Source organism: Struthio camelus, chromosome 1 (assembly GCF_040807025.1).
Source record: "Struthio camelus isolate bStrCam1 chromosome 1, bStrCam1.hap1, whole genome shotgun sequence".
Classification (NCBI taxonomy): Eukaryota; Metazoa; Chordata; class Aves; order Struthioniformes; family Struthionidae; genus Struthio; species Struthio camelus.
The window spans coordinates 148,838,452-148,861,829 of NC_090942.1; the positions used below are offsets into that span (position 1 = coordinate 148,838,452).

A 23,378-nucleotide genomic window follows, 5' to 3' on the forward strand; every position below is an offset into this window, starting at 1 on the left:
TTTTATATCTGTAAGTTTAGAATTAGTATTTTTTTCTGTTGATTTCATGTATTCCACTAGAATGTTAATACAGATTTCTAAGAATTAATTAGCAAATCAGTGCAAACCCCCACAGCCATCAAGCCCCATCAATAGCAGATCTTTTTTGATGTCAGGAAATTATACCTTTGGCTTCAAGCTTAGCTACACAGATTTAACAAATGAAACAAAACCCCTCTAAATTCTTGGAGCACCAGTGCTGTTGCAGGGGGAGTTGTGTTCTGCAGACTAAGCAGCAGTTGCCGGCTCTCCCTCCTTGTTTGCATGTGTGGGATTCCTTTGGATCAAGCTTTTTGGCGTTAAGCTTCTGCCATGTGATTGTGATGGATTCTCAAACAAAAAGGGTGGAGATGAGCAGAATCAGTTTCCCGTTTTTAAAATGTGTATGTCACAGTTGCACTTGAGACTGCTGCATGGGGATAGCACCTGACCTAGATTTTACTGCCATACTATTGCATCTTTCAGCCAAGCTTCAAGCTATGGAAAGATACTGCAGATGAATAGTCGTAGCCAGGCTGCATATTGAAATACTCCATGATGACCTAGTGCATTGTCCACCACAAGTATTAGTTATTGCTGTACAACTAGTATGCAGGGCTCGTCCATACTGCTTGTCCACCTGCTACTGCTGGCTGCTAGCAGAGTTTAAGAAAGTAAACCCCTTCTTACAGAAACTTGCTGGCAAGATTACAGTGATTCCAATAATGTGCAGAGATACCAAATTGCTAGGGTTACAGAATTGTTCTTTAATTCTGGGAGCGGGTATAGGATGCTCTAGAGGTAATACAGGGATATCCTAGGACACTATTGTATAAGAGTTTGCCTATGGATATTCTAAAGAAGGAGCCAGTAAACCCACACCTGGTTGCAGCCATCAGGAAAGGACATGCTGTCCTACCCTTGCTCACCAGTCTCAGTACAGGTTTTTGCCAAAAAGTCTTAAATATTCCTGTTCATAGCCTACTGTCATGATAATATGATACATGTCCTCCCTGTAAATGAAAATATGCTTGAATTTGTCCAAGATGTTGAAATGGAATAATGCCCTTAATTACTTGACAAGCGTGACTGATTTTCAGCTGACTGCTGGTGGTCCACGTGCCAGCTAACTGTTTTATCTAAACGAAAGCAGTCTTAGCAGCAGTATCCTCCTGACCTTGATTACGGTGCGGGAGGGAGGGAATAACAGTACTGAGTCAAGAAAACATAGCCTTCAGGTTACATAAATGGTGCTTTAATTGTCTGCCAAAATATCTGATACTGCACGTAATCCAGTGTTGGAGGTGATGACGGCATCACTGAGAATTTCAAGCTTGATTGGATACTCATATTGTAGGTATCACATGTTTAAAGAAATGGGAATGTCTTGATGTAAATAACCATATTGTGTGTGATATTTACCTGCAGGGGACAGAAAATGGGTAGGTAGTAATGTAAGCTGATCCTAATGAAGAAGGTCATATGAAAAACCTGTGTGTGACCGAAAGTGGAGTACTTTTCGTTTGGGGATTTGACGCTTGCAAAAAGAAGGTTTTTCCTGTGCCTTATGTTTTCCTCCAAATCTGTATTTGCTTATTGAAGTCTGCTTCCTCTCCTAGACCATTCTAATGCCAGTGCAAAGCAGCTCCTGTGAGCTATGCTACCCCACGGTAGTCTAATACTAAATGAATTTGTTTCCGTTATGTAACTATTCTTCTGGGTTTTGCTAGGTTGCTGGGATGGTATAATTCAGTGCTGGAATTTTTCTTTTTCCCTTTGACACCTATTGAGCCTTTTTGTTGCAATTACAGACTTATTTTTGAAAGCTTGACTGTGTGTCAAATCTGTTGCGCAAAGGGCTGTCAGTTGCTGTTTGCTTTCTTCTGTCTTTTACTTTATTCAGGTGGGTTGGTAAACGATGTAAAAAGCATTTTTTTCTTTGTTGTTTTGGCATATGCAAATCTGTTGCTTAGAAACTAAGACGAGCTTAAATCCTAGAAAGAACATGTTGAATTAATCCTCCTTGCAAAAAGGCAGAGTCTGTCATCCCAGGCACTGAAAAAGAGCATTCAAACAGAATATACAGCATATAACTATTCTCTGAAGCACGTTGTTTGCTGATTTGTTAAAATGCTTTCAGCTCAGTCTGAATTGATAGGTACGTAGTTGATCAGCTGGGTGCTGCTGAGATTTCATTGAATTAAAACAGAATGGAAATTACATTAAAGTGAAAATTTGAGGGAGAGCTAGGAAGTTTGACAGAACACTGGCGATTACAGTCATTGCTGGCCTGCTCTTTGAAGAAAAAAGCTATTCCTTTTGTTAGCTCTGGCCTTCGTAAGAGCCTTCTGTGATCAGAGCCTCAAGTCTGTCTTGAGTTGGAACATTATAAGGAATATTGAATTAGCTAAGTCTTCACAGAAAAGATGCTTTAACTGGTTTATTTTCTGTAAGCCAGTAATATAGAAGAGTGACACAGGGGAGCAGAAGAAACATGAAAATGTGTTGCTATAGGGATAAAACTTTAACTTTCTAACAAACTGGAGTTCCTCTACTATGTAGACCCAGCCTATTCCTGTGGGAATGTTGTCATTCATTCCTACAGAGTTGGATGAAATTGGTCCCATAGACCCCAGTTCAGCAGGCCAGTCAGTCATCTTTTAAAGTTTATCCCCATTTTAATTTCTTTCTTTCTGTGGATGGACTGCTGAACATCTTTGTTCCTCTTGGGAAGGAATATGCTTCTCCTCTTTAATTGCTGCAAGCAGAAAATTTCCTGCTTTTCGTTATCATATCCTGTCCTGCAAAGTGGGCTTAATTTAAAATTCAAAGATGCTTTTGCGGAGTTAGAGCAGAAGAGAGCCAATGTCAAAGGAAATGCTATTTAAAACACCGAGAGACTTCCTCTTTGTCTTAATTGAGTCTGGGTACGTGCACAAGCACTTGGAGATCGAATGCATCCGTTTAAAAACGGGATAAAAAAAAACGTCCGGTGGATTGCAACAAGGTGCAGGGCAACCCCTCCCAACACCTGTTTTCAGTCAGATGAAACAGTGTTCTCCTCTGCAGAGTAATACAATATGCTAAAACTTTTGTGATCAGTCAGTGTTTTTGGTAGGTCGTTCAAACACAAATACCTCAGACTTTGTCATGATTCTTCCTCTGCTTTTTGGATAGGAGATAATGTTTTCCTTTGCAGATTTCAATCTTTGGGATCTTTCTGGGTAATGTGAGACATAGCATATCAAAAACAATTCCTTGAGCATCCCAAAACACTACTGCTTTTTTGAGCTGTATTCCCATACTAATACTTGTATGTGTTTTAGTCTTTCTAGATTTATGCAGATTTTTAGATCTTATATAGTACCAGGTGCGACTGTGGCCTGTTCTGGTGAGGTGTGCTGTGGTATCTTTTGCCTGGCACAAGGATCAGAATTTGCAAATACCTGTGTTTCTGTGTGTTGTTTTTTTTTTTTTTTCTTGACACAGCTGAGAAGAGAGCAGATAATGGATAGAGCCTGGGCTATGGCAATATGCTCAGCTGTGTAGTTGCGCTGGCATGATGCTGCACGTACTGTGATACTTGCTGCTCTTTCTCCCATCAGTGGAGAGAAACTGTGTTTGAGCTGGTCAGGCTTTTGCTGATCTTAGATCCATGCAGTATGTACTGTCCCTAACTGCAAGCGGCAGTTTCAAACTGCCTGATCCAGCCTTCTGTGAGTGGGAAGCCCCAACCTCTCCTCTTGAGCAGGGGGAACTTGCACTGAAGTTACGGTAGTCATGGAATATATTTTTCCTGAAGTCTGTGTTTATACCACTTCCTTTTTTAAAATGCATTTATGGATCTCATAGCTTTCAGGTTGTTTGAACTGTAACTATTTGCATTCTTGATGAATTTATGCTTCTTTTAAACTCAAAGTATGCTTGGAACTCATGGTTAAACAAGTGAAAATATATACTTTGGGGAATTTTTTAGGTTTCATTTTTTTAAGATGTGTACTTAAAACACTGATGGCCAAAAATGGTGAGGCAGATGAATCATTGTGGTCTGACTGGTATGGTTTGCCAAAACTAAGAGACCTTGTTTGTGAGCATGTCAGTGCTCAACCCTCTCTTTTGCGTTTGAATGATGACTTTCTACATGCCTTGTTCCAGGAAGAGTATTTGCACTATCTGTGTTAAGTTGGACTCTTGCATTGCATTGTGAGGAGCTTTGTTGCTCTTCATTAATTGTGGAGGGAGATTATCCAGTATGCTTTGTCTGATGCTGAATGGTGTGGTGGTTATCAGTCTGAATGATGGGATGGAAATGGCACGGTATCCAGCCGAAGGTCCAGACGTGGGTTCTTGCATGTATGAAAATTCCTGGAGCTCTTGGCTTCAGGAGCTATCAATTGCCGGAAAGCACCAATCCTGTTTGAGGACGGAGGAGTATATCTACCTCAGGGTGTCTAGGCAGCCTTATTAAACGGAGGAAAAAAAATCAAACATGCTAAGTATCTTGCAAGTCTTCTGTCTGATCTCTCTCAAATTCCACACAGATCTGCTGCTAAGTGGGTATGTGCAAACAGTGCATGAAGTGACTTGGTTTAGTTTTGACCAAGCATGGAGGTTATGTCAACATCTTGTTTGTTGCAAGAAGTGATTGTGATTCTGAGTATGTACCAGAGCAGTTATTACAAGCTGATGCTTCTGTGCTGTTGTGACATCTGTGATGCCCTTTTATTTCTCAGTCTGTGGCTCAGTGTGGCTCAACTCTTTGCCAATTTGGCTCTTTCCATCTGTCTAGCAAAGTGCTGTAAGGGGGTTGTTCTGTGCGCTTGGGACAGAGAAGAAGGAAGAGAGAGCACCTCCAAAGAGAAAGCTGTGCTAGGTAGGGGGTGAGCTGTCTGATGAGGACAGGGCCTCAGGACAGGTTGGCTCTGTTGTTTCTGTCATGGGGACAGCCTAGGTGGAGGGTGTTGTGATGGAGAGAGGAAGAATGAGACATCACTTATTCCCACTCCGAGCCTCCCGAAAGCTTCTGCCATGTCACTGAGTGACGCTCAGTGACGCTCAGATTGCGCCACTCTTTGAGAGATGCAAAAGAAAACAAGCCTGTAAACTGGGATTTAGGCTTTAATTATTTTTATTTTGCTTGAGGGAAGTTTGAGAGAGTGTTATTCCTTTTTCCAAAAGGGGAAAACATTGCCTTGAAGTCAATGCCTCTACTTGTTGTGTAATCTGAAGAAAGGTCACTTTCAGCTTGCTACTATCTTTTTTTTAACTGAAGGGTTGAATTATACAATTTATCTGTTTTCTATGGAAATTGCAGCTTGAGAACCGTAGTCCAGGGGACAATGCCAGTTTGCATGGAATTTACATTACAATGTACTTGTACTTCTCTAAGGAGTTACTTCTCATTCTTTCCCTATATACCCAATATAACTTTTAATTTTTTTACTGTTTTATGATTGCAAGATACCATCATCTTCATCTACTCTGACCTTGTGTAACACAGCTATATAATTCTATCTGATAATTCTTGCAGTGGGAGGCTTTCTTTTTCATCTGTGAGAAGATTGAGAGGCGTTCTCATAAACGTGTACAAGTATCTGAAGGGGGAGTGTCAAGAGGATGAGGCCAGCCTCTTCTCCGTGGTGGCCAGCAACAGGACAAGAGGCAACGGGCAGAAACTGAACCACGGGAAGTTCCACCTGAACCTAAGAAAAAACCTGTTTCCTGTGAGGGTGACAGAGCATTGGAACAGGTTGCCCCGAGAGGTAGTGGAGTCTCCTTCGCTGGAGATATTCAAAACCCGTCTGGATGGGGTCCTGGGCAATATGCTCTAGGTGACCCTGCTTGAGCAGGGAGGTTGGACTAGACGATCTCCAGAGGTCCCTTCCAACCTAAACGATTCTGTGACAGTATCAAGCCCAGCTATCTGAGTTTGAACTTTTCACATTGAGAATCAGTATCTTTTTAAAGTTCAGCTTAATAGATTCTTAAGGCTACCAGAGGCCATTTCTGAGGAAGTCTTGAGCAAATGATTTGTGCAGAGGCTAAAGAGGAACTGCTTGGGAATTTCTGCATTTTTACAAAGGTCTGGGAAGCCTGCAGTTACCTAAGTTCATTTGCTTTACCCGTTTTTCTTAAGACTTGGTTACTAGCTACAATTTACGTCTTTTGGATTTTGTCTGTCTTTGCTGAATATATTTGTGAACTATCTCCTGTCATCTAGCACTTTCCTGTTTGAGGTATTTAGAGAGTATGCCTGAGCTGTCTTTAGATCTTCTTTTTGGTAAATAATCTGACCTGCTTAAGTCTGTCACTGCAACAAATCTTTAAAACTCAAAAGTTTCTTATTTCCCTAGAATTTTGGGGAATTGTTTTTTAAGCTTTGACCTTGAGAGCTGTTGTGGTAGTCCTCTCTTTCACACTGATTCTGAAGTTAGTGCTTTTTTCTCTGCTTTCCCAAGCCTTGCCTTCCTTTTTATTATTTGTTTTCTCATTTCCCTTCCGATTTTTTGTCTACAAGATTTTTTTCTTGCCATTTACCTTCATGATGATGCTCCTCTTCCCATTTTTCAAATAGTCTGAAGCCTCAGTAGGCTTAAAAGCAAGGCTGTAGCATGCTGGGCATTTTCTGATACCCTTGGAATTAGGAGTACAGATCTTCTGCAGAGCATTCAACATTATTCTGTAAGGATGGAGTTGTGGAAACAGGGTGTCTCTACTCAGGATTAAGAGTCGTCTCTTCTAAATACCAGAGCAATGTCGTGAACAGGGTATTGCGTGCCACACAGTTAAGTGGCTGGAGGAAACAAAGGCACCAAATTATTTTTTAAAAGTTGGCAGCTCTTTGTCTGAATTTGCAAGAAATGGTTCTGACAGGTCTCCATGGCTCTGTTATGTTTCAGAATAAGTCACCTCTGAAGTATAATGACAATGTAAATAACATAAAGGAGCTTCAAGATCTGGTGCGTTGTTTTGGTTTGGTTTGGTTTTTTTTGGTGGGCAAAACGTTCTCGGGACACAGCTCAGTTAGCCTCTCTGCTGCACAAGCTTTTGTGAGGAGGCCAGGCCTGTTCTGTGCTTGCCCCCGTTAGAACTGAAGAAAAAAGATGAATATCCTAATGTAACCTGGTCAGTGGCTTTGCACTAACATAACATACCTGAAAGTTTGCCTAAAGCTCTGGGATGAAAACTGGGATTGATAGAGCTGACCCTTGGACGCAATGGGACTTTGCGCTGTAAGGCTGAAGCTTGTCTGTGCAGGAGGCAGGGATTTCTTGTGTGTTGGCTTTGAAATTGAGAGCAAGTCCTTAGAGGAGCTGAAAATCAGCCCACGTGTACTGCTGTCTTCTGCTTAGAAAGCTGGGTGTTCATTTTTGGTTGCCTCATATGTAACATAAGTGCAGGGATATACCCAGAATTTACCCAAGCAACATACTGGCATCTGTGATTCTCTCTTTCGTCCTGGAGAGGCTGTAAGGCAATGAATGGCTTTTAATTAAGTTGCCTGTATCCAGCAAAGCCCGTGCCTGGAATGCGTTTTGACTTTAGTACTGTGTAATGATGGGCTCAGGATACAAAAGTGACAAAAAGAAAAAAAGGGACTATTTCAAAAGTAATTCTTGCACGTCTTCTACGTGAGAATATCTATCCTGGAAAATCTCAAGCAGTTGCAAAGCTGAAAACATGACATCATTAGAGTTTAGTAAGAAAGTAATTCTCACAGTTAGGGTACCTTTACTAGCGTAACTATAATGATGTAATTATCAGTGTAACTACGATATTTGAATCTCTTCCCATTTAGGTAAACTGCTACTCAGACTGTGGCTTCTGAATTTTTAAAGTAGGTCTTTGAAGTTTCTTGTGCTCTCTGTCAAAAGGAAATCTGTTAAAACATCAGCAGTTTTGCCCAGTAATAGCAGCTGTGTGAACTCACTGAGTGAACTCTAAGCTTCTTAAGGAGGTAAAACCATCCAACTTTGTATCTTGGGAACTGTAGCTCTTAGAAATTTTTCTGAAACGTAGAAAAAAAAAATTCCTATTTTTGCCAGCCCTTCATCTTTTTACGTTAGTGATAGTCTTTGTCTTTTGGAATGGTTTTATTAACAAAAACAAAAAAGAAAAAGAAGAATTCAAGAAAATCTTTTTCTGTGTTGGTCCCATGGCTTCTACATCAGAAGTCCCTGTGGCAAAGACCACGTGATGGTGTCACGTGGCTGTGGGACACTGTCTCCTGGCTGGCAAGGCAGGATTTCGTGGTGGAGCTCTACTTGTTGTCAAACCTCTGCTGCTCAGCTGGTGGGGGATAGAAGGGAAGTATGAATCATTCACAAAATTTGCAAGTGGATGAAAGCTCGGCAGGGAGGAGTCTTGTTCCTCTTTCACATCCTACTTGATAACAAACTAAAAATCTGAGGAAAGGAGCCTTGAAATGGCAACTTGGCCAACCAAACCACAATCATTTGGATACCTTTGGCAAAATTGCAAAGTGAAGCTGTCAGCAACCTTAAGACAATAAAGCTTTTTTAAACAATCTGAGCCCAATTGCTCATGTTTTCCTGGTTCAAACACGTTGTTCTGTCTTTGTGAAATCCTGCTGAAGGGCTTGGAAAATGTGCCTTCCCCCATTTATTTTCACAATCTGGAGGGCAGCAAGAAGCTTTTCATTTTTTCCCCTCTCTTTTTCCATCCTGGTAATGGGAGTGTCTCAGAAGTGCACTGTTACATAGATGGCAATGTAAGCAAGATGGGATTTTGTTTTACTTTGTGTTTTTTAAAGTATTTCTCCAATATCTCTTACTAAAAACGAACCAAAAAATTCCCAGGTAGTCTAATATATGTTAGTTTGAGAACAGAAAACTGATGCTGGAGAATAACTGCAGAAAAAAACCCACGAATACCAAAAGTGATGCACGTGTGCTTTCTGAAATAGCACATACAGGGATTAAGGGCTTTACTTTCAGAATATATATGTATATGTTTTTACAGTGCTAAGGGCACACAGGTCAGAAGCTTGGCTTTTGTGGATGCAGAGAAATGCCTGACTCTCCTCTGTACCAGGGCACTAAATCACTGATGAGCTGTTTCCTAGGAGAAGAAGGAAGATCTGTGGATTGGGGAGAAGGTGGTGTTACTTTCTGCTATTCAGTGACAGCTTCTCTTTACATGGACGCGTGCAGTAACTTAACAGTTTTTCACTGTGTTTTTTGGAGCATGGGTAGAGTAGCTTTTTGTAGCGCGTCCTTGTTGTACCAGTTGGAGTTTTGTAGCTGTTTTCCTATCCTGTACCGCAGTATGAGGGAGAGTTAACGGGCCAGTCAGTCCCACCATAGGCAAGCCCAAATGGAGCTGTGCAAACAGATATTTTGATAGTGAAACCAAGAGGGGAAAAAGTTTCAAGTTGGATGAAACCTCTGAGTTAAAATAACCCAAGTTGTTATTTTAGTTAAAGCTGGATCTTTAGGTACTCGGAATAATAATTAAAATATTCCTTTGAAATAGTCTGACTTGTTAAGAACTCCCTTCCTGTTCCTTTAGGCTAAAACTGTTAGTTTGATCTACTCGCAGGATTCTTGCCCACATATTGAATTTTTTGCCACTTGTTTATTTGTGGAAGAAAGATGCCTTGGTTTTTGTTTGTCTCTAATTTGGGAATAAACGTGGATCTTGTGAAAGAGCTTGAACTGGGTGTAGGCAGGTGTTGGGCAAGCCTCTCAGAGCAGCTCTGCCAGGGAGCGCTCTTGTCAGTCCAGTCCTTCCCCATTTTTTCAGCAGGGATTACAAATAGTGCAATTAAGGGTGTCACCTATTTATATATTTGTTTGTTTTGATGAAACCTCGTAGGTTTGAGCTGGTGTCTCAAGGAGTGAATGGCCTGTGGACTTCTTTGGTGGCCGCTGTTTGAAATCATCAGTAAGCTCTCTTCATATGTGGTGTGTTAGTATTACCCTGCCATCTCTTTATTCTTCCCTTTCCATCCTGGTGATGGGGGAGAGAGGTTAGCCGCCAGCCCACAGTCTTTGACTTCCATGTTTTCTCTCTGATGCCTTCCTTGTTTTCTTGTCATCTGCAACCTAAAATCTCTGTTCTTGGCCCCACTAAAAAGTCTGCATCCACAGATAAAGTCATCCAGAAAGGTAATCTGCCAGTGATTGGAGGTGTAGAGCAAAGGGATGCCTGTCTGTGTCAGCTTTTCACATCTCCTCTTTAGCGCCTGGGGGAGTAGATCGGCACAGACCGGGCTGGTGCAAACTCTTGGGGCCCACCGTCCTGTACATGTATGTTCCTGGATGTTTGCGAAGTAGGCAGAATGATACTACGTGAAAACATTGGCATTGCAATGATTGCTCAGGACGCAAGGTTGGTCTCTGAAAGCAGATGGCTAACCGAAGCTGAGAGTTTTCCTTCTGTTTGCTTTGGTTTTTCTTAGTCAGCTGAACTCTTCCTTGAAGATAAAGCTTTTTTGTTTGTGTGTGCATCTCCTCTGGAAACCGTGAGTTGGTAGGAGCAAGGTGGGCTGAGCTGGGCCAGTGAAGAGCGGTGAGTCAGGGCATCTCGGACGTGTTCCTGGCTTTTGACTTGCGCGGTGACCTTTTGGCAAGCCAAACTCACATCTGCTTCTGTGAATTGGAATAACGCGGGTCCACAAACATAAATCTGTGGAAGGAAGTGCCCTGGAAGCGTGGAGTACCAGTGCTTTTACTTCATGTTGATGTTACTGTCCTTGCCCTTAGAGTTAAGGGCATTACGTATGCAATTATGTTCATAGTAGGGGTGCATCTGGGTATGTTTTTGCTCTTGTAAGTGGGAAGAAACAGTTATAAAGCCCTCTAGGAAAAAAGAAAAATCTTGAATAGATTAGAGGTGCTATGATAAGAATGAGGGATTTCTGACTACACCTGGTAGGATGAGTAAAGCATTATACAAAAGTGTCTGATTAAGTCATCATTCTTTGCCCCAGGGTTCCTTCTCGTTGCTGTTCTTGGTTCAAGACTGTGTGTAACGATAGCAGTTGGGGAATGTACCAAGCTCATGGTGGCCTTGAGGTTTTTGGGGCCTCAGTATCACTAACTAACTACTCAAAACAGGTCTGGATGACCTAGTATGTAAAACACTGGAGGCTTCTGGTACCTTGTTTGCAACGAGATGGTAGGTGGGCTCCTGCAGATGGGCCGTTAATAGTATTGCAAAGAATTTTTGGCGAAGGTTTGAAGACCTTACTAGTTCCAAACTCATTTTCACTGGAAAGTTTTATAATTGTGCTTGTTATGGGATTTTTCTGTGTTTATTGCAACTGAAGACCACAGCACTAACTTTCCTTCTAGTTTAACCAGAAAAGCTTGTACAATCTCCTTTTTATTTTTTATTTTTTTTTACTGTGCATTGGATATCATTAAGTTTCCTCTATTTTTGGTATTCTTCAGCTACACAGCAGTAGGGGAAGAGAAACATTTCTCAAACCATGAAAGTAAGCAGGAGAATGTTAGTCCAAAAAATCTTTATTAAAGCTTGAATACTAAAGCCAGCTGGGTTTCAGTTTGACTCTTCCCCTTCTGTCATGGTCTCTAGGAAATGTCTTTGTTGAGGAGGATCTTTGTATTTCTCACAACACAAATAGTTCCCTGCTCTTCATATTACACGTTTGTTTTGAGTTTGTGTGTGTATTTATATATTTTTATATATAAAACTAGATGTTTGTGTGGATATGTATGTATATAAACACCTATATGTATCTTTTAACCACAGGGGCAAAATGACTGCTCAAGTCACATTGGAGGATGCCTTGTCCAACGTGGATCTCTTGGAAGAATTACCATTGCCAGATCAGCAGCCGTGTATTGAACCCCCACCATCATCTCTGCTTTACCAGGTATGTTATTGTTGCAGAAAAAAGGTTTTGCAGTTCCCATTGCTGTTAGGAAAAAGAGTATATGCTCTTCAAAAAAACCAGCAAAACGTGTTAGTATTTACAGTGTATATAGCTTCTTTTCCCTGCCAAAGGATTTAATTCTACATTTTGTTTTCTGTGCAGCCAAACTTCAACACTAACTTTGAAGACAGAAATGCGTTTGTCACTGGCATTGCAAGATACATTGAGCAAGCTACAGTTCATTCTAGCATGGTAAGTAGATGTTCAGGTATTTACTTTTCTATCAACTGGGTGATGTTACAGTGTGTGTATTGACTCTTCAATTCCCGAACAATCCACCTATGTCCCCTTTTTTTTTTTTTTTTAAAAAGCAACCCCTCAAAACAGCATCTAATCTTTTTCCAGATTAGCAGTTTTATTCATAAATCCTAGTGTCTCATATTTAGAGTGGAAAAATGAAACAAAAGATGATTCACTTTGGGCAGATAGTAGTTTTTGTCATTAGGTAGGTGTAATTGCGGGAGTTGCTGATTAGTGCTGTGATAAGCGTTCATTGGATTAAGGGGTATGAAGACGGTGATGTGAATTCTCTCAGAATTAGACTGGATGCTAAAACACATGACTGAGAATAGATGCATTTTTTTTTAGGTGCTGGATTACAGTCAAGCCGTGTTTCAGTAATTGATCAGCTCAAATGTTATGTTCTTTCAGAAGCATGGATAATTCTGGTGCATATATAATACGCCAAATGTGCCCATGTATTATTGTAATATTATTTTACATACCTGTAGCATGGTATTTCATTCAACTTGTAATATGTGTGTATTTGTACATATACCTTTCTCTAAGAGAAAGAGAATTGTTTGGACAAGGGTTTGGAATGATGAAAGACAAGTGGATTTAATGTGACTTTATATTACAATGCCTAGTTATGTTGAGTGTCTGTCTTACAGAATGAAATGTTAGAAGAGGGTCAGGAATATGCTATCATGTTATACACATGGAGAAGCTGCTCAAGAGCCATTCCTCAGGTAAAGGAGCAAAATTAAACTGTTACACAACATATGAACTTTTGTCCTTTTTTTTTGGTCTGGGGTTGCTTGAGTATAGCTTTGCTAATGAACCCTGAAATTGAGTCTGCTTTGATTCCTGCATGGGCAAACTGGGCGTGCCATGGAATAGTGTCTTGCAGCACTTGAGAGCCTTGTTGTTGTTGTTGTGTCCCCCCCCCAAAGTAAGGTAACTGCAGAAATACTTCATGGCTTTTGTGTTTATCGTGCTGATTGATTTAAGAGAAATATAGAGGTAATTTGCGCTGGAAGGAAAGTCTTTGATTGTAGTATATGTTTGAGATCAGAATCCCTCATTTCATTCAACAGAGTGCAAAAAAGAAAAAAAAAACTACGTAAAGAACTTAAACCTGTTTTGAATTTAAGTCGTAACAGGTGACATGATATGTAATAATTAACCTTCAGGAGGAACTTCAGGCTTCTAGACGTTGTAGCCTGGCATTTTCTAAACGTCACAGCTATCCAGTGAGTTATATATGGAAAATATGTTCTTGTGAATAGGTGACAAGTCCATAGGCAGCCTCAGGTGTCTGAGGGTGATTGTCCAGGGGTGGCGGTGGCGGGGAATGGTAAGCTGCATCAGGAAACTGAACAAGATGGAAACCATGAGTTAACATCTGCCTGCTTTTTAAGGAGTTTGTAATGTAACCATTTTTGTACTGAAATGAAAGGAAGGCTTATCCTGTGGTTTAAATATTTGGAGCTGAAATCAGGTTATCTGATTTAATTTCTACTTCTGCCCCTCTTTTAGCACATGACTTTGAGCAAGTTGCTTAATAATGCAGAAAAAATATTATCCTTGCCTTACAGGAGCCTTTGCAAACTGAAATCTATATCTGTGTTTTTTTACATGTAGTTGATCTTAGAGAACTAGACTGACGTTACTGAGAGCAGCAATTCATGCCTTAGATTTTTGTCTTTACCACTCTAATACATTTTCTCAAGTTGTCATTTGGGATTTTAGTTTCTCTGGCTTTATCAAGGAGAGTTCTAAGTATAACGATGTTTTCAATTGTCCTCAGGTCAAGTGTAATGAGCAGCCTAACAGAGTAGAAATTTATGAGAAAACTGTGGAAGTTCTGGAGCCAGAAGTCACAAAACTGATGAATTTTATGTATTTTCAGGTAAAAGGAGCGGAAACAAAACTTTGTCAGTAGGCATGTATGTTTATATTCCTATTTTATGTGCTTGGTATTGTGTGCCCAGATACTGAACCTAGTTATTAAACTTTGGAAGAAAAAACTGTCTCGCAGAAGGGCAGAATTTCCAATGCATACCTTAAAAACTTGGGGTAGCATGCATTAAGGCGCCCAGCATACAATGCAAGGTAGTTGCTATGGCCCTCACACAGTGCCTGGGGAAAGCTCTGGCACTTTAGGAAGAAAGGAAATAGAAACATAATATGTTTCACATGCATGCCTAAGATCATCTCAGCACAGGAGCCACTTGTTGGGGGGTAGGGGAGCCACAAGTCTGGATATCATATCACCAGATGCAACTTTCCTGCAGAAATTCATAATTCAGGCAGGCTAAGCCAGTTGCTCTGACCTGCCAGGCACCCAAGCTAACTGGTCTCTGGGGAACAGCAGCCTGTCTTGCTTTCTTGTCCCGTGCTGGCAGCTTGCCCTCTTATTGAATAGACTGAGAATGCTTCAAGGCATTATTCGGAGGCAGCCACAGCTGCTACAACCCACAAGCCCCCAGAGCACATAGGAAGAGCAGACTGAAGGAAACGTAGCATTTCCTGTCATCTCTCGGAAATGGTGAATCTCAGTGATTGCAAACGATCTCCTTTCATTGCAGCAGATTAAAATGCTGTAAAAACCGTAGAAGAAATTCATCTTTACATTAGAAATTTCTGTCTCTTCGTACTTGTAATCGCCACCTCAAGTAGCCCTGATACGTACTTGGAAATGTGCCCTCACATAAACATGTGCCAGGATCTTTGTGCGAGTTAGCATATAGTGCTGCTAATCAGTGTTCTGTGTGTGTGTGTGTGTGTGTTTTTTAAGAGAACGTGCCTATAATCTGCCTTTTAATGCATATATTCTTCCTCACTAAAGAACATGAAATCACTTGTTTCAGAGGATTTTTCCGTTTTCATGACTTTATTTTGCAAAGAAGTATCTTGCCCACTGTGCTAGGCGAGTTCTGTGGCAGAGATCAGGGCTGTCACTTGAAGCGCACCGGACTACGCAGAGGTGGAGCTTGAAAGCCTGGACTGATACCTCGTTAGCCTTGCATGTTCAAAAGCTTAAAAAATTTTTCTGGCGGTGCTTTTCATTGGACCACGTAGTTGCCACTGGAATGATCTGCTGCAAAGTGAAAGCACGTGCCTAGAGGGGCAAACACGTAGGTGTCAAAGCCTAACTTGTGTGATGAAACTTTCTTCGTGGAAACATGGCTTTTGCTCTGTTTCTTCTCTTTTCTTCTGTTAGAGAAATGCAATTGAACGATTTTGTGGGGAGGTGAGACGCTTGTGCCATGCGGAGAGGAGGAAGGACTTTGTGTCTGAAGCGTATCTGATCACGCTGGGCAAGTTCATCAACATGTTTGCAGTACTGGATGAGCTGAAGAATATGAAGTGCAGCGTGAAGAACGACCATTCTGCCTACAAGCGGTAAGCTGTAAAGAAAAACAGAACTACGTTTGCTGGAGTACAAACTTCCCGCAAGATGGCAGCAGTTGCTCTTTTTATAGCAGCTCGCTCTTCAAAAGGAAGTCTCTAAGTGTCGAAGAGATAACCTTGAATGATAGGTGCACTGACTGCAGTTAAATGATTGAGTAAATCTGTTTTCTTTATGCTGTTCTTCCAACGACAAAAGGTTCTTTGGTGTTTCAATGCAAAACTGTCAAATTTTTCTGTGCTGGTGTGCGCTAAACGTAATGAATATACGTTGCTCAATAAAGCTTTTCTTTTTAACTTTGAGAGAAAACTGTCTTTCTGCTCGCTGCTGCTGCTGCTGTTTTTATCGTTCATATTTGATATGTGCAGCTGAGAATTGTTACAGTTCTTCATAAGACATTTCAGCGTTGCTGTTGGAGGGTCGTGGTGACTGCGGGTGTAGCAAGGAGGGAAGAAGGGAGGAATGTCAGTGGCCGAGTTTTGTGCCAGTGCTGCCAGATGGTGTCGGTGGTTGGTGCAGAAGGGGAAGAGCATCTTTATGCCAGCTCTAGCGTCTGTGGTCTTTCAGAGAAGTGTATGCCAGGTCATTCATAAAGATAATCGTTCAGGCAATGACCAGCCAATTTTATCCATGGGGCTTCCGCTTACGTCAGATTTTATTTTTACCTCTGCAAAGTATTGCCTTCTGTAGCTGTTGTGCCTGAAAATCACTTAAACTTACCTAGTTTGCCTGTTCCCCCCTTTCCCCCCCTCCCTACCTCCCCCTTTGGAAGTGTAATTTGAGAGAACAAACTGTTTTCTGGAAGGCTGATTTTTCTTGGGTAGGTAGGCGGCTTCGGTCTCTAGAGCCATTGTCGCCTGCCTCGGCTGAGAGATCTACCTGAGGGGTTTTGTTTAGATTGGGTTGTGGGTTTTTTTTTTTTTTTTTTTTTTTAAGTGGAGTACAATGCGGGATTTGGGATTACACATCGTTTTAGGGATAAATTAAGTTCATAGCTGTCTTTGTTAGCGAGCTTTCACCTTTCTTTTCAGGCGTGGTGGCCAAAATTCTTACAGAGCCTTCCCTTGAAGTTTTACGAAATCGGCTCTTGACACAGTTTTGTGGAATTCGTAGCCTGTGTTTCGATAATCTATTTTTATAAAGCTGTGTCAAAAAATATTGGCCCTGTCTGTTACGTTCTCTTTCTGCTCGATGCAGAAGTTTGGAGATGCACTTAGGCTGGCTCTCTGGTATGAGCAATGAATGATACGCCGGTGTATCGACTGCTAAAAGACCTGCTGAGAATTTGTACCCTGACTGGAGCGATGCCAGAACTGGAAGCTGGTAGATTTGGTGACAACGTGTTTCTGCTGAGGAGCAGTCTCGCTGAAAGGAAATACTGTTTCTCTTCTATTTCCAGGGCTGCTCAGTTCCTACGTAAAATGGCTGATCCTCAATCCATTCAAGAATCCCAGAATCTCTCCATGTTCCTGGCTAACCACAACAAGATAACACAGGTAAGCTGTAGTTATCTTTTTTCAAAATAACCTAATACTTTTGGGAAAAGTATGAAAAGAAAACCCCTTAAGTTCCGTAGTAAATGTTGCCCCCTCCCCCTTCAGGTATAACTCATTGACTAACGTCCCCCCCCTTTTTTTTCAGTCTTTACAGCAGCAGTTGGAAGTGATTGTTGGCTATGAGGAGCTGCTTGCAGATATTGTCAATTTGTGCGTGGACTACTATGAGAACAAAATGTATCTCACGCCCAGTGAGAAACACATGCTTTTAAAAGTACGTTGCTTTTTATTACAAAATTAAAAAGGAATGACTGAGGCAGGACACAGAGATTTGAATTCCCTTTGTGGTTTTTTTTTTTTTTTTTCTTTCCCAGAACCCAATTACCAGATAACTCAAATGATGGCTATTCTCGTACTGGATTTTATGATTTTTTTTTCTCTCAATTGTCGTCTTTTCTTTCCTTATATTACATGTTACATCTTTTCAGTAAGTTTCTAATCCGTTTTTGTTTTTCATAAATTGAAGTTGACCCAATTGGACTGCAGCCTTGTTAGGAAACTACTTCTACGGAATTGTGTTTCTATGAAGTAGCAACAAAGAGGAACTACTGTGTTTTATTTTAGATATGTGGCAAGTTTATATAAAAGGCTTTTGGAGGAAGGGCTGTGTGTCAAAGCTTTCAGGGACCAAATAGCTTAAGATGGTGGTTAATAAGTGGATAAATTTCGCTGGCATAAGTGCATTTAAAAAGAGGGTACTGGGGAACATGAAGTGTGGTTGATGTTATCAACTGTATGTCTTGTAATGGCATAGATTAAATGGAAATTTTATTTTATGGCAAACGTTTTGAGGCACTTCAGTATTTAACTTCTAAAGAACTATGCTTACGATGATCAAACTGAAGCATATGGAAACAATACTTGAACGTTAGAGCGTTAGCATCCTACCTGTCGGAGTGTCCAGCATCTTTCATATTTACGCCTTTTGTTCAGCAAATGTGTGCCTAAGTTGCTAATGCTCAGCTCTTGCTATTATGAATACTGAATTACAGCTTGAAAAAAATGTAATGAGATTTTTTTTGAATGCGTCTGAGTTTTTGTGTGTATAATTTAGAGATATGCTGAGGGCCAGAAAAAATAATAGTTCAGAGATGTTAAACTGCTATTAGAGATCAGTTTGTACATACAGTATTTTATTAAAATGGAAGTTGAAAGAACTGTCTAAAATAGTTAGACCCTAGTTTCAGTGGAATTTTTTTGTAAAGTAGACTTTTATACAAATAAGTAGCGTTTTAAGGGTAGCTGTTTAGACTATTGTTACTTACTGATGTGTTTGTGCTATTAATGTACTTAAAATGAACAGTGCTACAGAAATACATATATTTGAATGAAGCTTATGTTTTTCCTGAGAAGGAAGTTTGAATTACTTTCTGTTTGAAGGGGAGTAGGTGTTTCAGGATTGTTTTGAAACTATTATTTTTTTTCAATGACACAAAGAACAGTCTTATTGCAGCAATTTTTTACCTCTGAGTTTGTTTTGCAGAGATTTGTTTTCCTTCTTCTCCAGGTTATGGGCTTTGGATTGTACCTGATGGATGGAAGTGTCAGTAACATATATAAGCTGGATGCAAAGAAGAGGATAAATTTAGCCAAGATAGACAAGTTCTTTAAGGTTGGTGGAGAGAGGAATTTTTTAATACGTAATTTTAAAGGTAATTCCCCTCACGTTTTAAATATTCAAGTGGTTTTATGTTATTAAATAAAATGCAAATCATTGAACTTTCATGAGAGTAAATTAAGGGTTTCCTTTCACAAAGATTTGTAATTAATAACACATCTAATCTGCTTTATTCCTCATGAACAGCAGCTGCAGGTCGTACCACTGTTTGGTGACATGCAGATTGAACTTGCGAGATACATTAAGACCAGTGCCCATTATGAGGAAAATAAATCCAGGTAAGGAGGAGGGAAGAAAACAAAGAGATGCTGTGAGGGTCTGGTGGGGGGAAGTCAGACCTTTGGGATGTATTTTCATAAACTGCCTGTAGTCTGTGGGCTTGCTCCTAACAGGATTATCACACTAGTGTAGTTACTGGTGCAGATATTTAAGTACGTTTCACTGTTAATAAACTTCACACAATAGATACAACTGGAAGGACAGCTTATTAAAAGATCTTTCTATGCTACCGGGCTTATTCTTGCATCTGTGGCATTTTTTATCGCCTATGTTGGAGGAAATTAATTTTATCTTACACTAATTTAATTTTTATTTTTTCCTTTAAATATGAAACTTTCTTTAAAAGAAATGAAGGATTATACTAAGCAAGGTGAGCAGTAGTGCATGGGAAAATAGGCATGTGTATATTGTATTATGGAGCAGCAAATTAGCTTGTCTCCCTCCTCCTCCTTTTTTTTTTTTTTAAATTCTGATAGGTGTGCAACCCAACAAAATGGCCAGAAAATGCAGTCAGTCTTTCCATAAATAGTTCCATGTTTTCTGGTTATTGCTTTGTGTTAGTGAACATTTCTGTGCTCTGAGACCTTCGCTCCATGCAGTTACCTGAATTTAGAATGTAGTGCTTTGCGTTTTAATTCCTGCAGAAAAAATATATAACCTGCATGTAATTGCTAAGAGAAAATCGGCAACAGTGGGCCTACTGAGCTACTAAAAGCATAAGGCTATTTAACGTGACACTCTTGGTAGCATGTCTTTTGTGTCCCTCTTGACAACGTGTAAAGAGTATTTAATAAAATCTTTTTATAGTTGGGAGTATACTATAGGTTATTCGTAGTTAAACATGAATTAAAAAAAAAAATTGAAGTTAAATGTATCTCATGGCCTATATCTGTCCTGCTGCCCTGCCTTTCAGTCCTTCTCAGTTCTGTCCCTGCCTATATGCTCCTGAAGAGAGATGGTGATTTATATTGAATAGCGGCAGTCTTTTTAAAAAAAATAAAAAGACCTTTTCTGACTTGAAAGAAGTACTGTTTGGACTCAGGAAGGCAATGCATCACTAGTTTTCCTTGTGCCAGGTGCAGAGGCAGAGGTTTGGGGAGAGGAAAGGCCTCAAATGGAGGAGAAGGAAGATTAAAAAAAAAAATGCATTGTGGTTCTTATTTTGCATTATCAGTTGTACTGCTTGTTGCTTAAACTCATTTAGGTGGTTTTTTTTCATCTTCTGAAACAGATGGACATGCACATCTTCCAGCAGCAGTCCCCAATATAATATATGTGAGCAGATGATCCAAATCAGAGAGGACCATATGCGTTTCATTTCAGAACTGGCTCGTTACAGCAACAGTGAGGTGTGTGGGCTTAGAGCTATTTGGGCATATTGTGCTTGACTGATAAGCAGCTGTTGTTACATATCTGAAGAGCAGGCAAACAACAAAGCTTGATCACCTGAATCAAGAAGAGCTGACTCCAAAATTGGCACCCAGTCTCTGCATGATTTTTGTGCTATTTCAGTTTAAAGTATTAATCTTTAGTACATCATACAAATTGCAATATTCCTCTACTTGTATATCCCAGAGCTTCTGGCATGACTCTTTTGTAACCAGCTGTCTAGCCCTTAGTCCAAATGTGTGCTCGTAACAGTTTAAATGAAACTAAGCGTTAAGAGATCACTTAAGAAAATTAAAATGTATGTATATGCATACCCCCCCACACCTTTATGCAAGTAATACATATAGTATATAAATGGTGTTGATTTCGACTGCAGTAATATTTTGTTGATCAGGGATGCTGGCGTGTTTGATCTCTTGACAAAAATCTGTGAAATATTAACTATATGAATTTCTAGAAGAAAAAGCTGATACTAATGTGTTGTAGGTGATTATTGGTACATGATGCTGTTTCAATGCTTGCAAGAAATCTATGTAGAAATTTGGCTATAGATGCAGGACACAGCGTGGTCTGATGTTTTTGTTTGTTTGATAACATCCTAGGTGGTGACTGGGTCTGGTCGTCAGGAAGCTCAGAAAACAGATGCAGAGTATCGGAAGCTCTTTGATCTCTCCCTTCAAGGCCTGCAGCTTCTCTCTCAGTGGAGTGCTCATGTCATGGAAGTGGTATGTTTTCTGGGGAATAAAACCAAATGAAAAAGAAACTGGCTGATGAGGTTGGACAGCCTTTGCTTTAAAGGAGGAAAAAAAAAGTATTTTGTTCACTTAATTTCCCTCTTCCTTCACTCCTCTCACTGCTCCAACCCATATTCTCAGAGAAAGACTGAATAAATTCTGAAGTGCTAGGAATAGCATCGCTATTTTGAAGACACTGTAGCATGCACGACCTCGTGCCATACATTCAACCTGTTATATTTAATGAATAGATGATCTTTCTGTGAACCTTGACCAGATATTTTTGTTCTGCTCTTGAGGCCTTGAACCATTCATTTTGTAGACATAGGACTTAATTTATTTCCCCCTAAAAGGTTGTTTGAAATTATATTTTGTTAGAAATACACATAAAAACACGCAGTCAGACAGGAGATAATATAATAACGAGCAAATGGCGATGTTTAGACATCTTTGCTTGGTAAGTTGAAGCGCATAAGGCATTAACCAAAGCCCTCCAAAATGCATGGAAAGTCTCCCGTTGTCTTGAGATTAGACTAGTGGTAAAGAAATTAATTATGGGAAGATGGAAACAGAGAGGAGATGGGGGAGAGGAAATAAAGAGTCTTCAGAGTCATTTCTGTATATTTAAATCTTAATAGTCTATTTTAAAAACGGGAGCCAGTTAGGAAAATGGCTAATTTTTTTTCAATATGAAACTGTTTAAGGCAGAAACTGAAAAAGAGGATGCAGGGGTCCTTTTCATGTTGCAGACAGTTAGATAAACGCAGCATTTCATACCTGCACCAAAATATGATCTAGAAAGGGTCGAGACGGATCATGTGTCGCGTGAGTGAAGAAGCCAGACTTGCTCCTCCTCCGCCTCTGGCATCTGAGGGAGCCCCAAGCCCTTTGCACTGCGTGAATCCCTGTGGTCGCAGAGGGCATGGCTAGATAGAGACCCAATTTTCCTTCTGTTCTGTGTTTTTAACAGCCTCGCTTAAGAGCTAGCAGGTGAGTCATAGTTTTTCCTGATTAGGTCAACAGTATATTTTGTGGTGAAAATCTTGCTGTCTTTTTCTGCTTCTTAAGAGAGGTTGCTGCCATCTGTTTCTGGCCTCTGCAGTCCTGATCTCACTGCTCTTATTTCTCTCTCTACAAATTACTGTATTCAGACTCTCATCAGTGATAAAATTCTAGTTTAGTATATCTCTATAGCAAGATACAGTTCTTGGTTCTGCTTTTTTCCTCTCAGTTCCAGAACAGACTTTCTTTGAGGACCACTGCTTTTTTTTTTTTTTTTTTTTTGCTAGAACCCGTTATGTATACTCATTTTATACCTGTGCTCTTCTTCATCTCTCTCTGATTTGTTTAAATTCCCTTAAATACTTCTCAAGTACTTTTCCCTGCCCTTCCACTGAGAATTTTTTCTGACCTGGATTATCCTGCTTCTTTGCTGTTCTTCTCTATTCACTCAGTATCCATGAGCCTTATTACATATGCATGATGTGCAGATAAAAAGTTTGTCATATATTTTTTGTCCAGCTTAACCCTGTGAACTTAATCTCCCCCCAAATACTGCGTCTTTGTTTAATAATTTTGCCAGTGTCCTCTACGTAGCACTTAGATTGCAAGGTGTGATGTTCCTTGCCATGTATAGTTTAAGGTAAATTTATACCATATTAATCTATTAAAATAGGCAAATTTATATTGCTGTGTAATCTAGCGCATACACAAAGATATCAACCAGAATGTAATATTTGTTGAACTAAGATTCTGAGAACATTGCTTTTGAATGTGACTGGGATTTTTCACTAGATTTACTTCAGTGGATTTTAGATCAACCCGACGCTACTTAAGGAACATCTTGAGCTGTGTTTGCAGTAACTGAAAATGCAGTATTTAAAAGAGAAACGTGTGCTGTGCAGCTGTTGTCACAGATAATACAGCTCGTTTCCACTTCTTTTAAGCCTAGTAAACATTAAAAAACCTTTGTAGTTTTCCAATTCTCTTTTGAATTCTGAATGTGAATAGAACACATTTGGAGAACTTGCAAGGTCCTTTTTTTGTGTGTGGGTGTAGATAGCTTGTTTTTGTTGTGCTCTGAGGTTTCTCTCTGTTTCCTGGTGGCTGAAGTGGAGAAAGAGACTTTTGCCCACATCAGCCCTTGTTCAGTAGAAGATATGAAGTGCATTACTTAGTGTGAATTTTAATTTTTGAGCTAATATAGGATATCTATCTTTCAAGA

The 23,378-nt window shown here is 40.1% G+C and overlaps 1 protein-coding gene across 9 annotated transcripts in view; it reads left to right on the forward strand.

Annotated features, from left to right (window-relative positions):
- CYFIP1 (cytoplasmic FMR1 interacting protein 1) overlaps positions 1-23,378 on the forward strand; it is an 81,186-nt gene that overhangs the window by 8,501 nt on the left and 49,307 nt on the right. For 5 of the 9 annotated variants that reach the window (XM_068923068.1, XM_068923066.1, XM_068923071.1 and 2 more), the window contains exons 2-12: positions 11,758-11,881; positions 12,044-12,133; positions 12,835-12,912; positions 13,974-14,075; positions 15,390-15,571; positions 16,978-17,074; positions 17,220-17,348; positions 18,642-18,746; positions 18,939-19,030; positions 20,263-20,380; positions 21,023-21,145. In XM_068923068.1, coding sequence (XP_068779169.1) covers positions 11,758-11,881; positions 12,044-12,133; positions 12,835-12,912; positions 13,974-14,075; positions 15,390-15,571; positions 16,978-17,074; positions 17,220-17,348; positions 18,642-18,746; positions 18,939-19,030; positions 20,263-20,380; positions 21,023-21,145 — 1,240 coding nt within the window. Of the gene's footprint in view, positions 1-5,676; positions 5,781-11,757; positions 11,882-12,043; positions 12,134-12,834; positions 12,913-13,973; positions 14,076-15,389; positions 15,572-16,977; positions 17,075-17,219; positions 17,349-18,641; positions 18,747-18,938; positions 19,031-20,262; positions 20,381-21,022; positions 21,146-23,378 lie in introns of those variants that run through there. The other 4 variants (XM_068923069.1, XM_068923067.1, XM_068923077.1 and 1 more) reach the window with 2 other exon arrangements.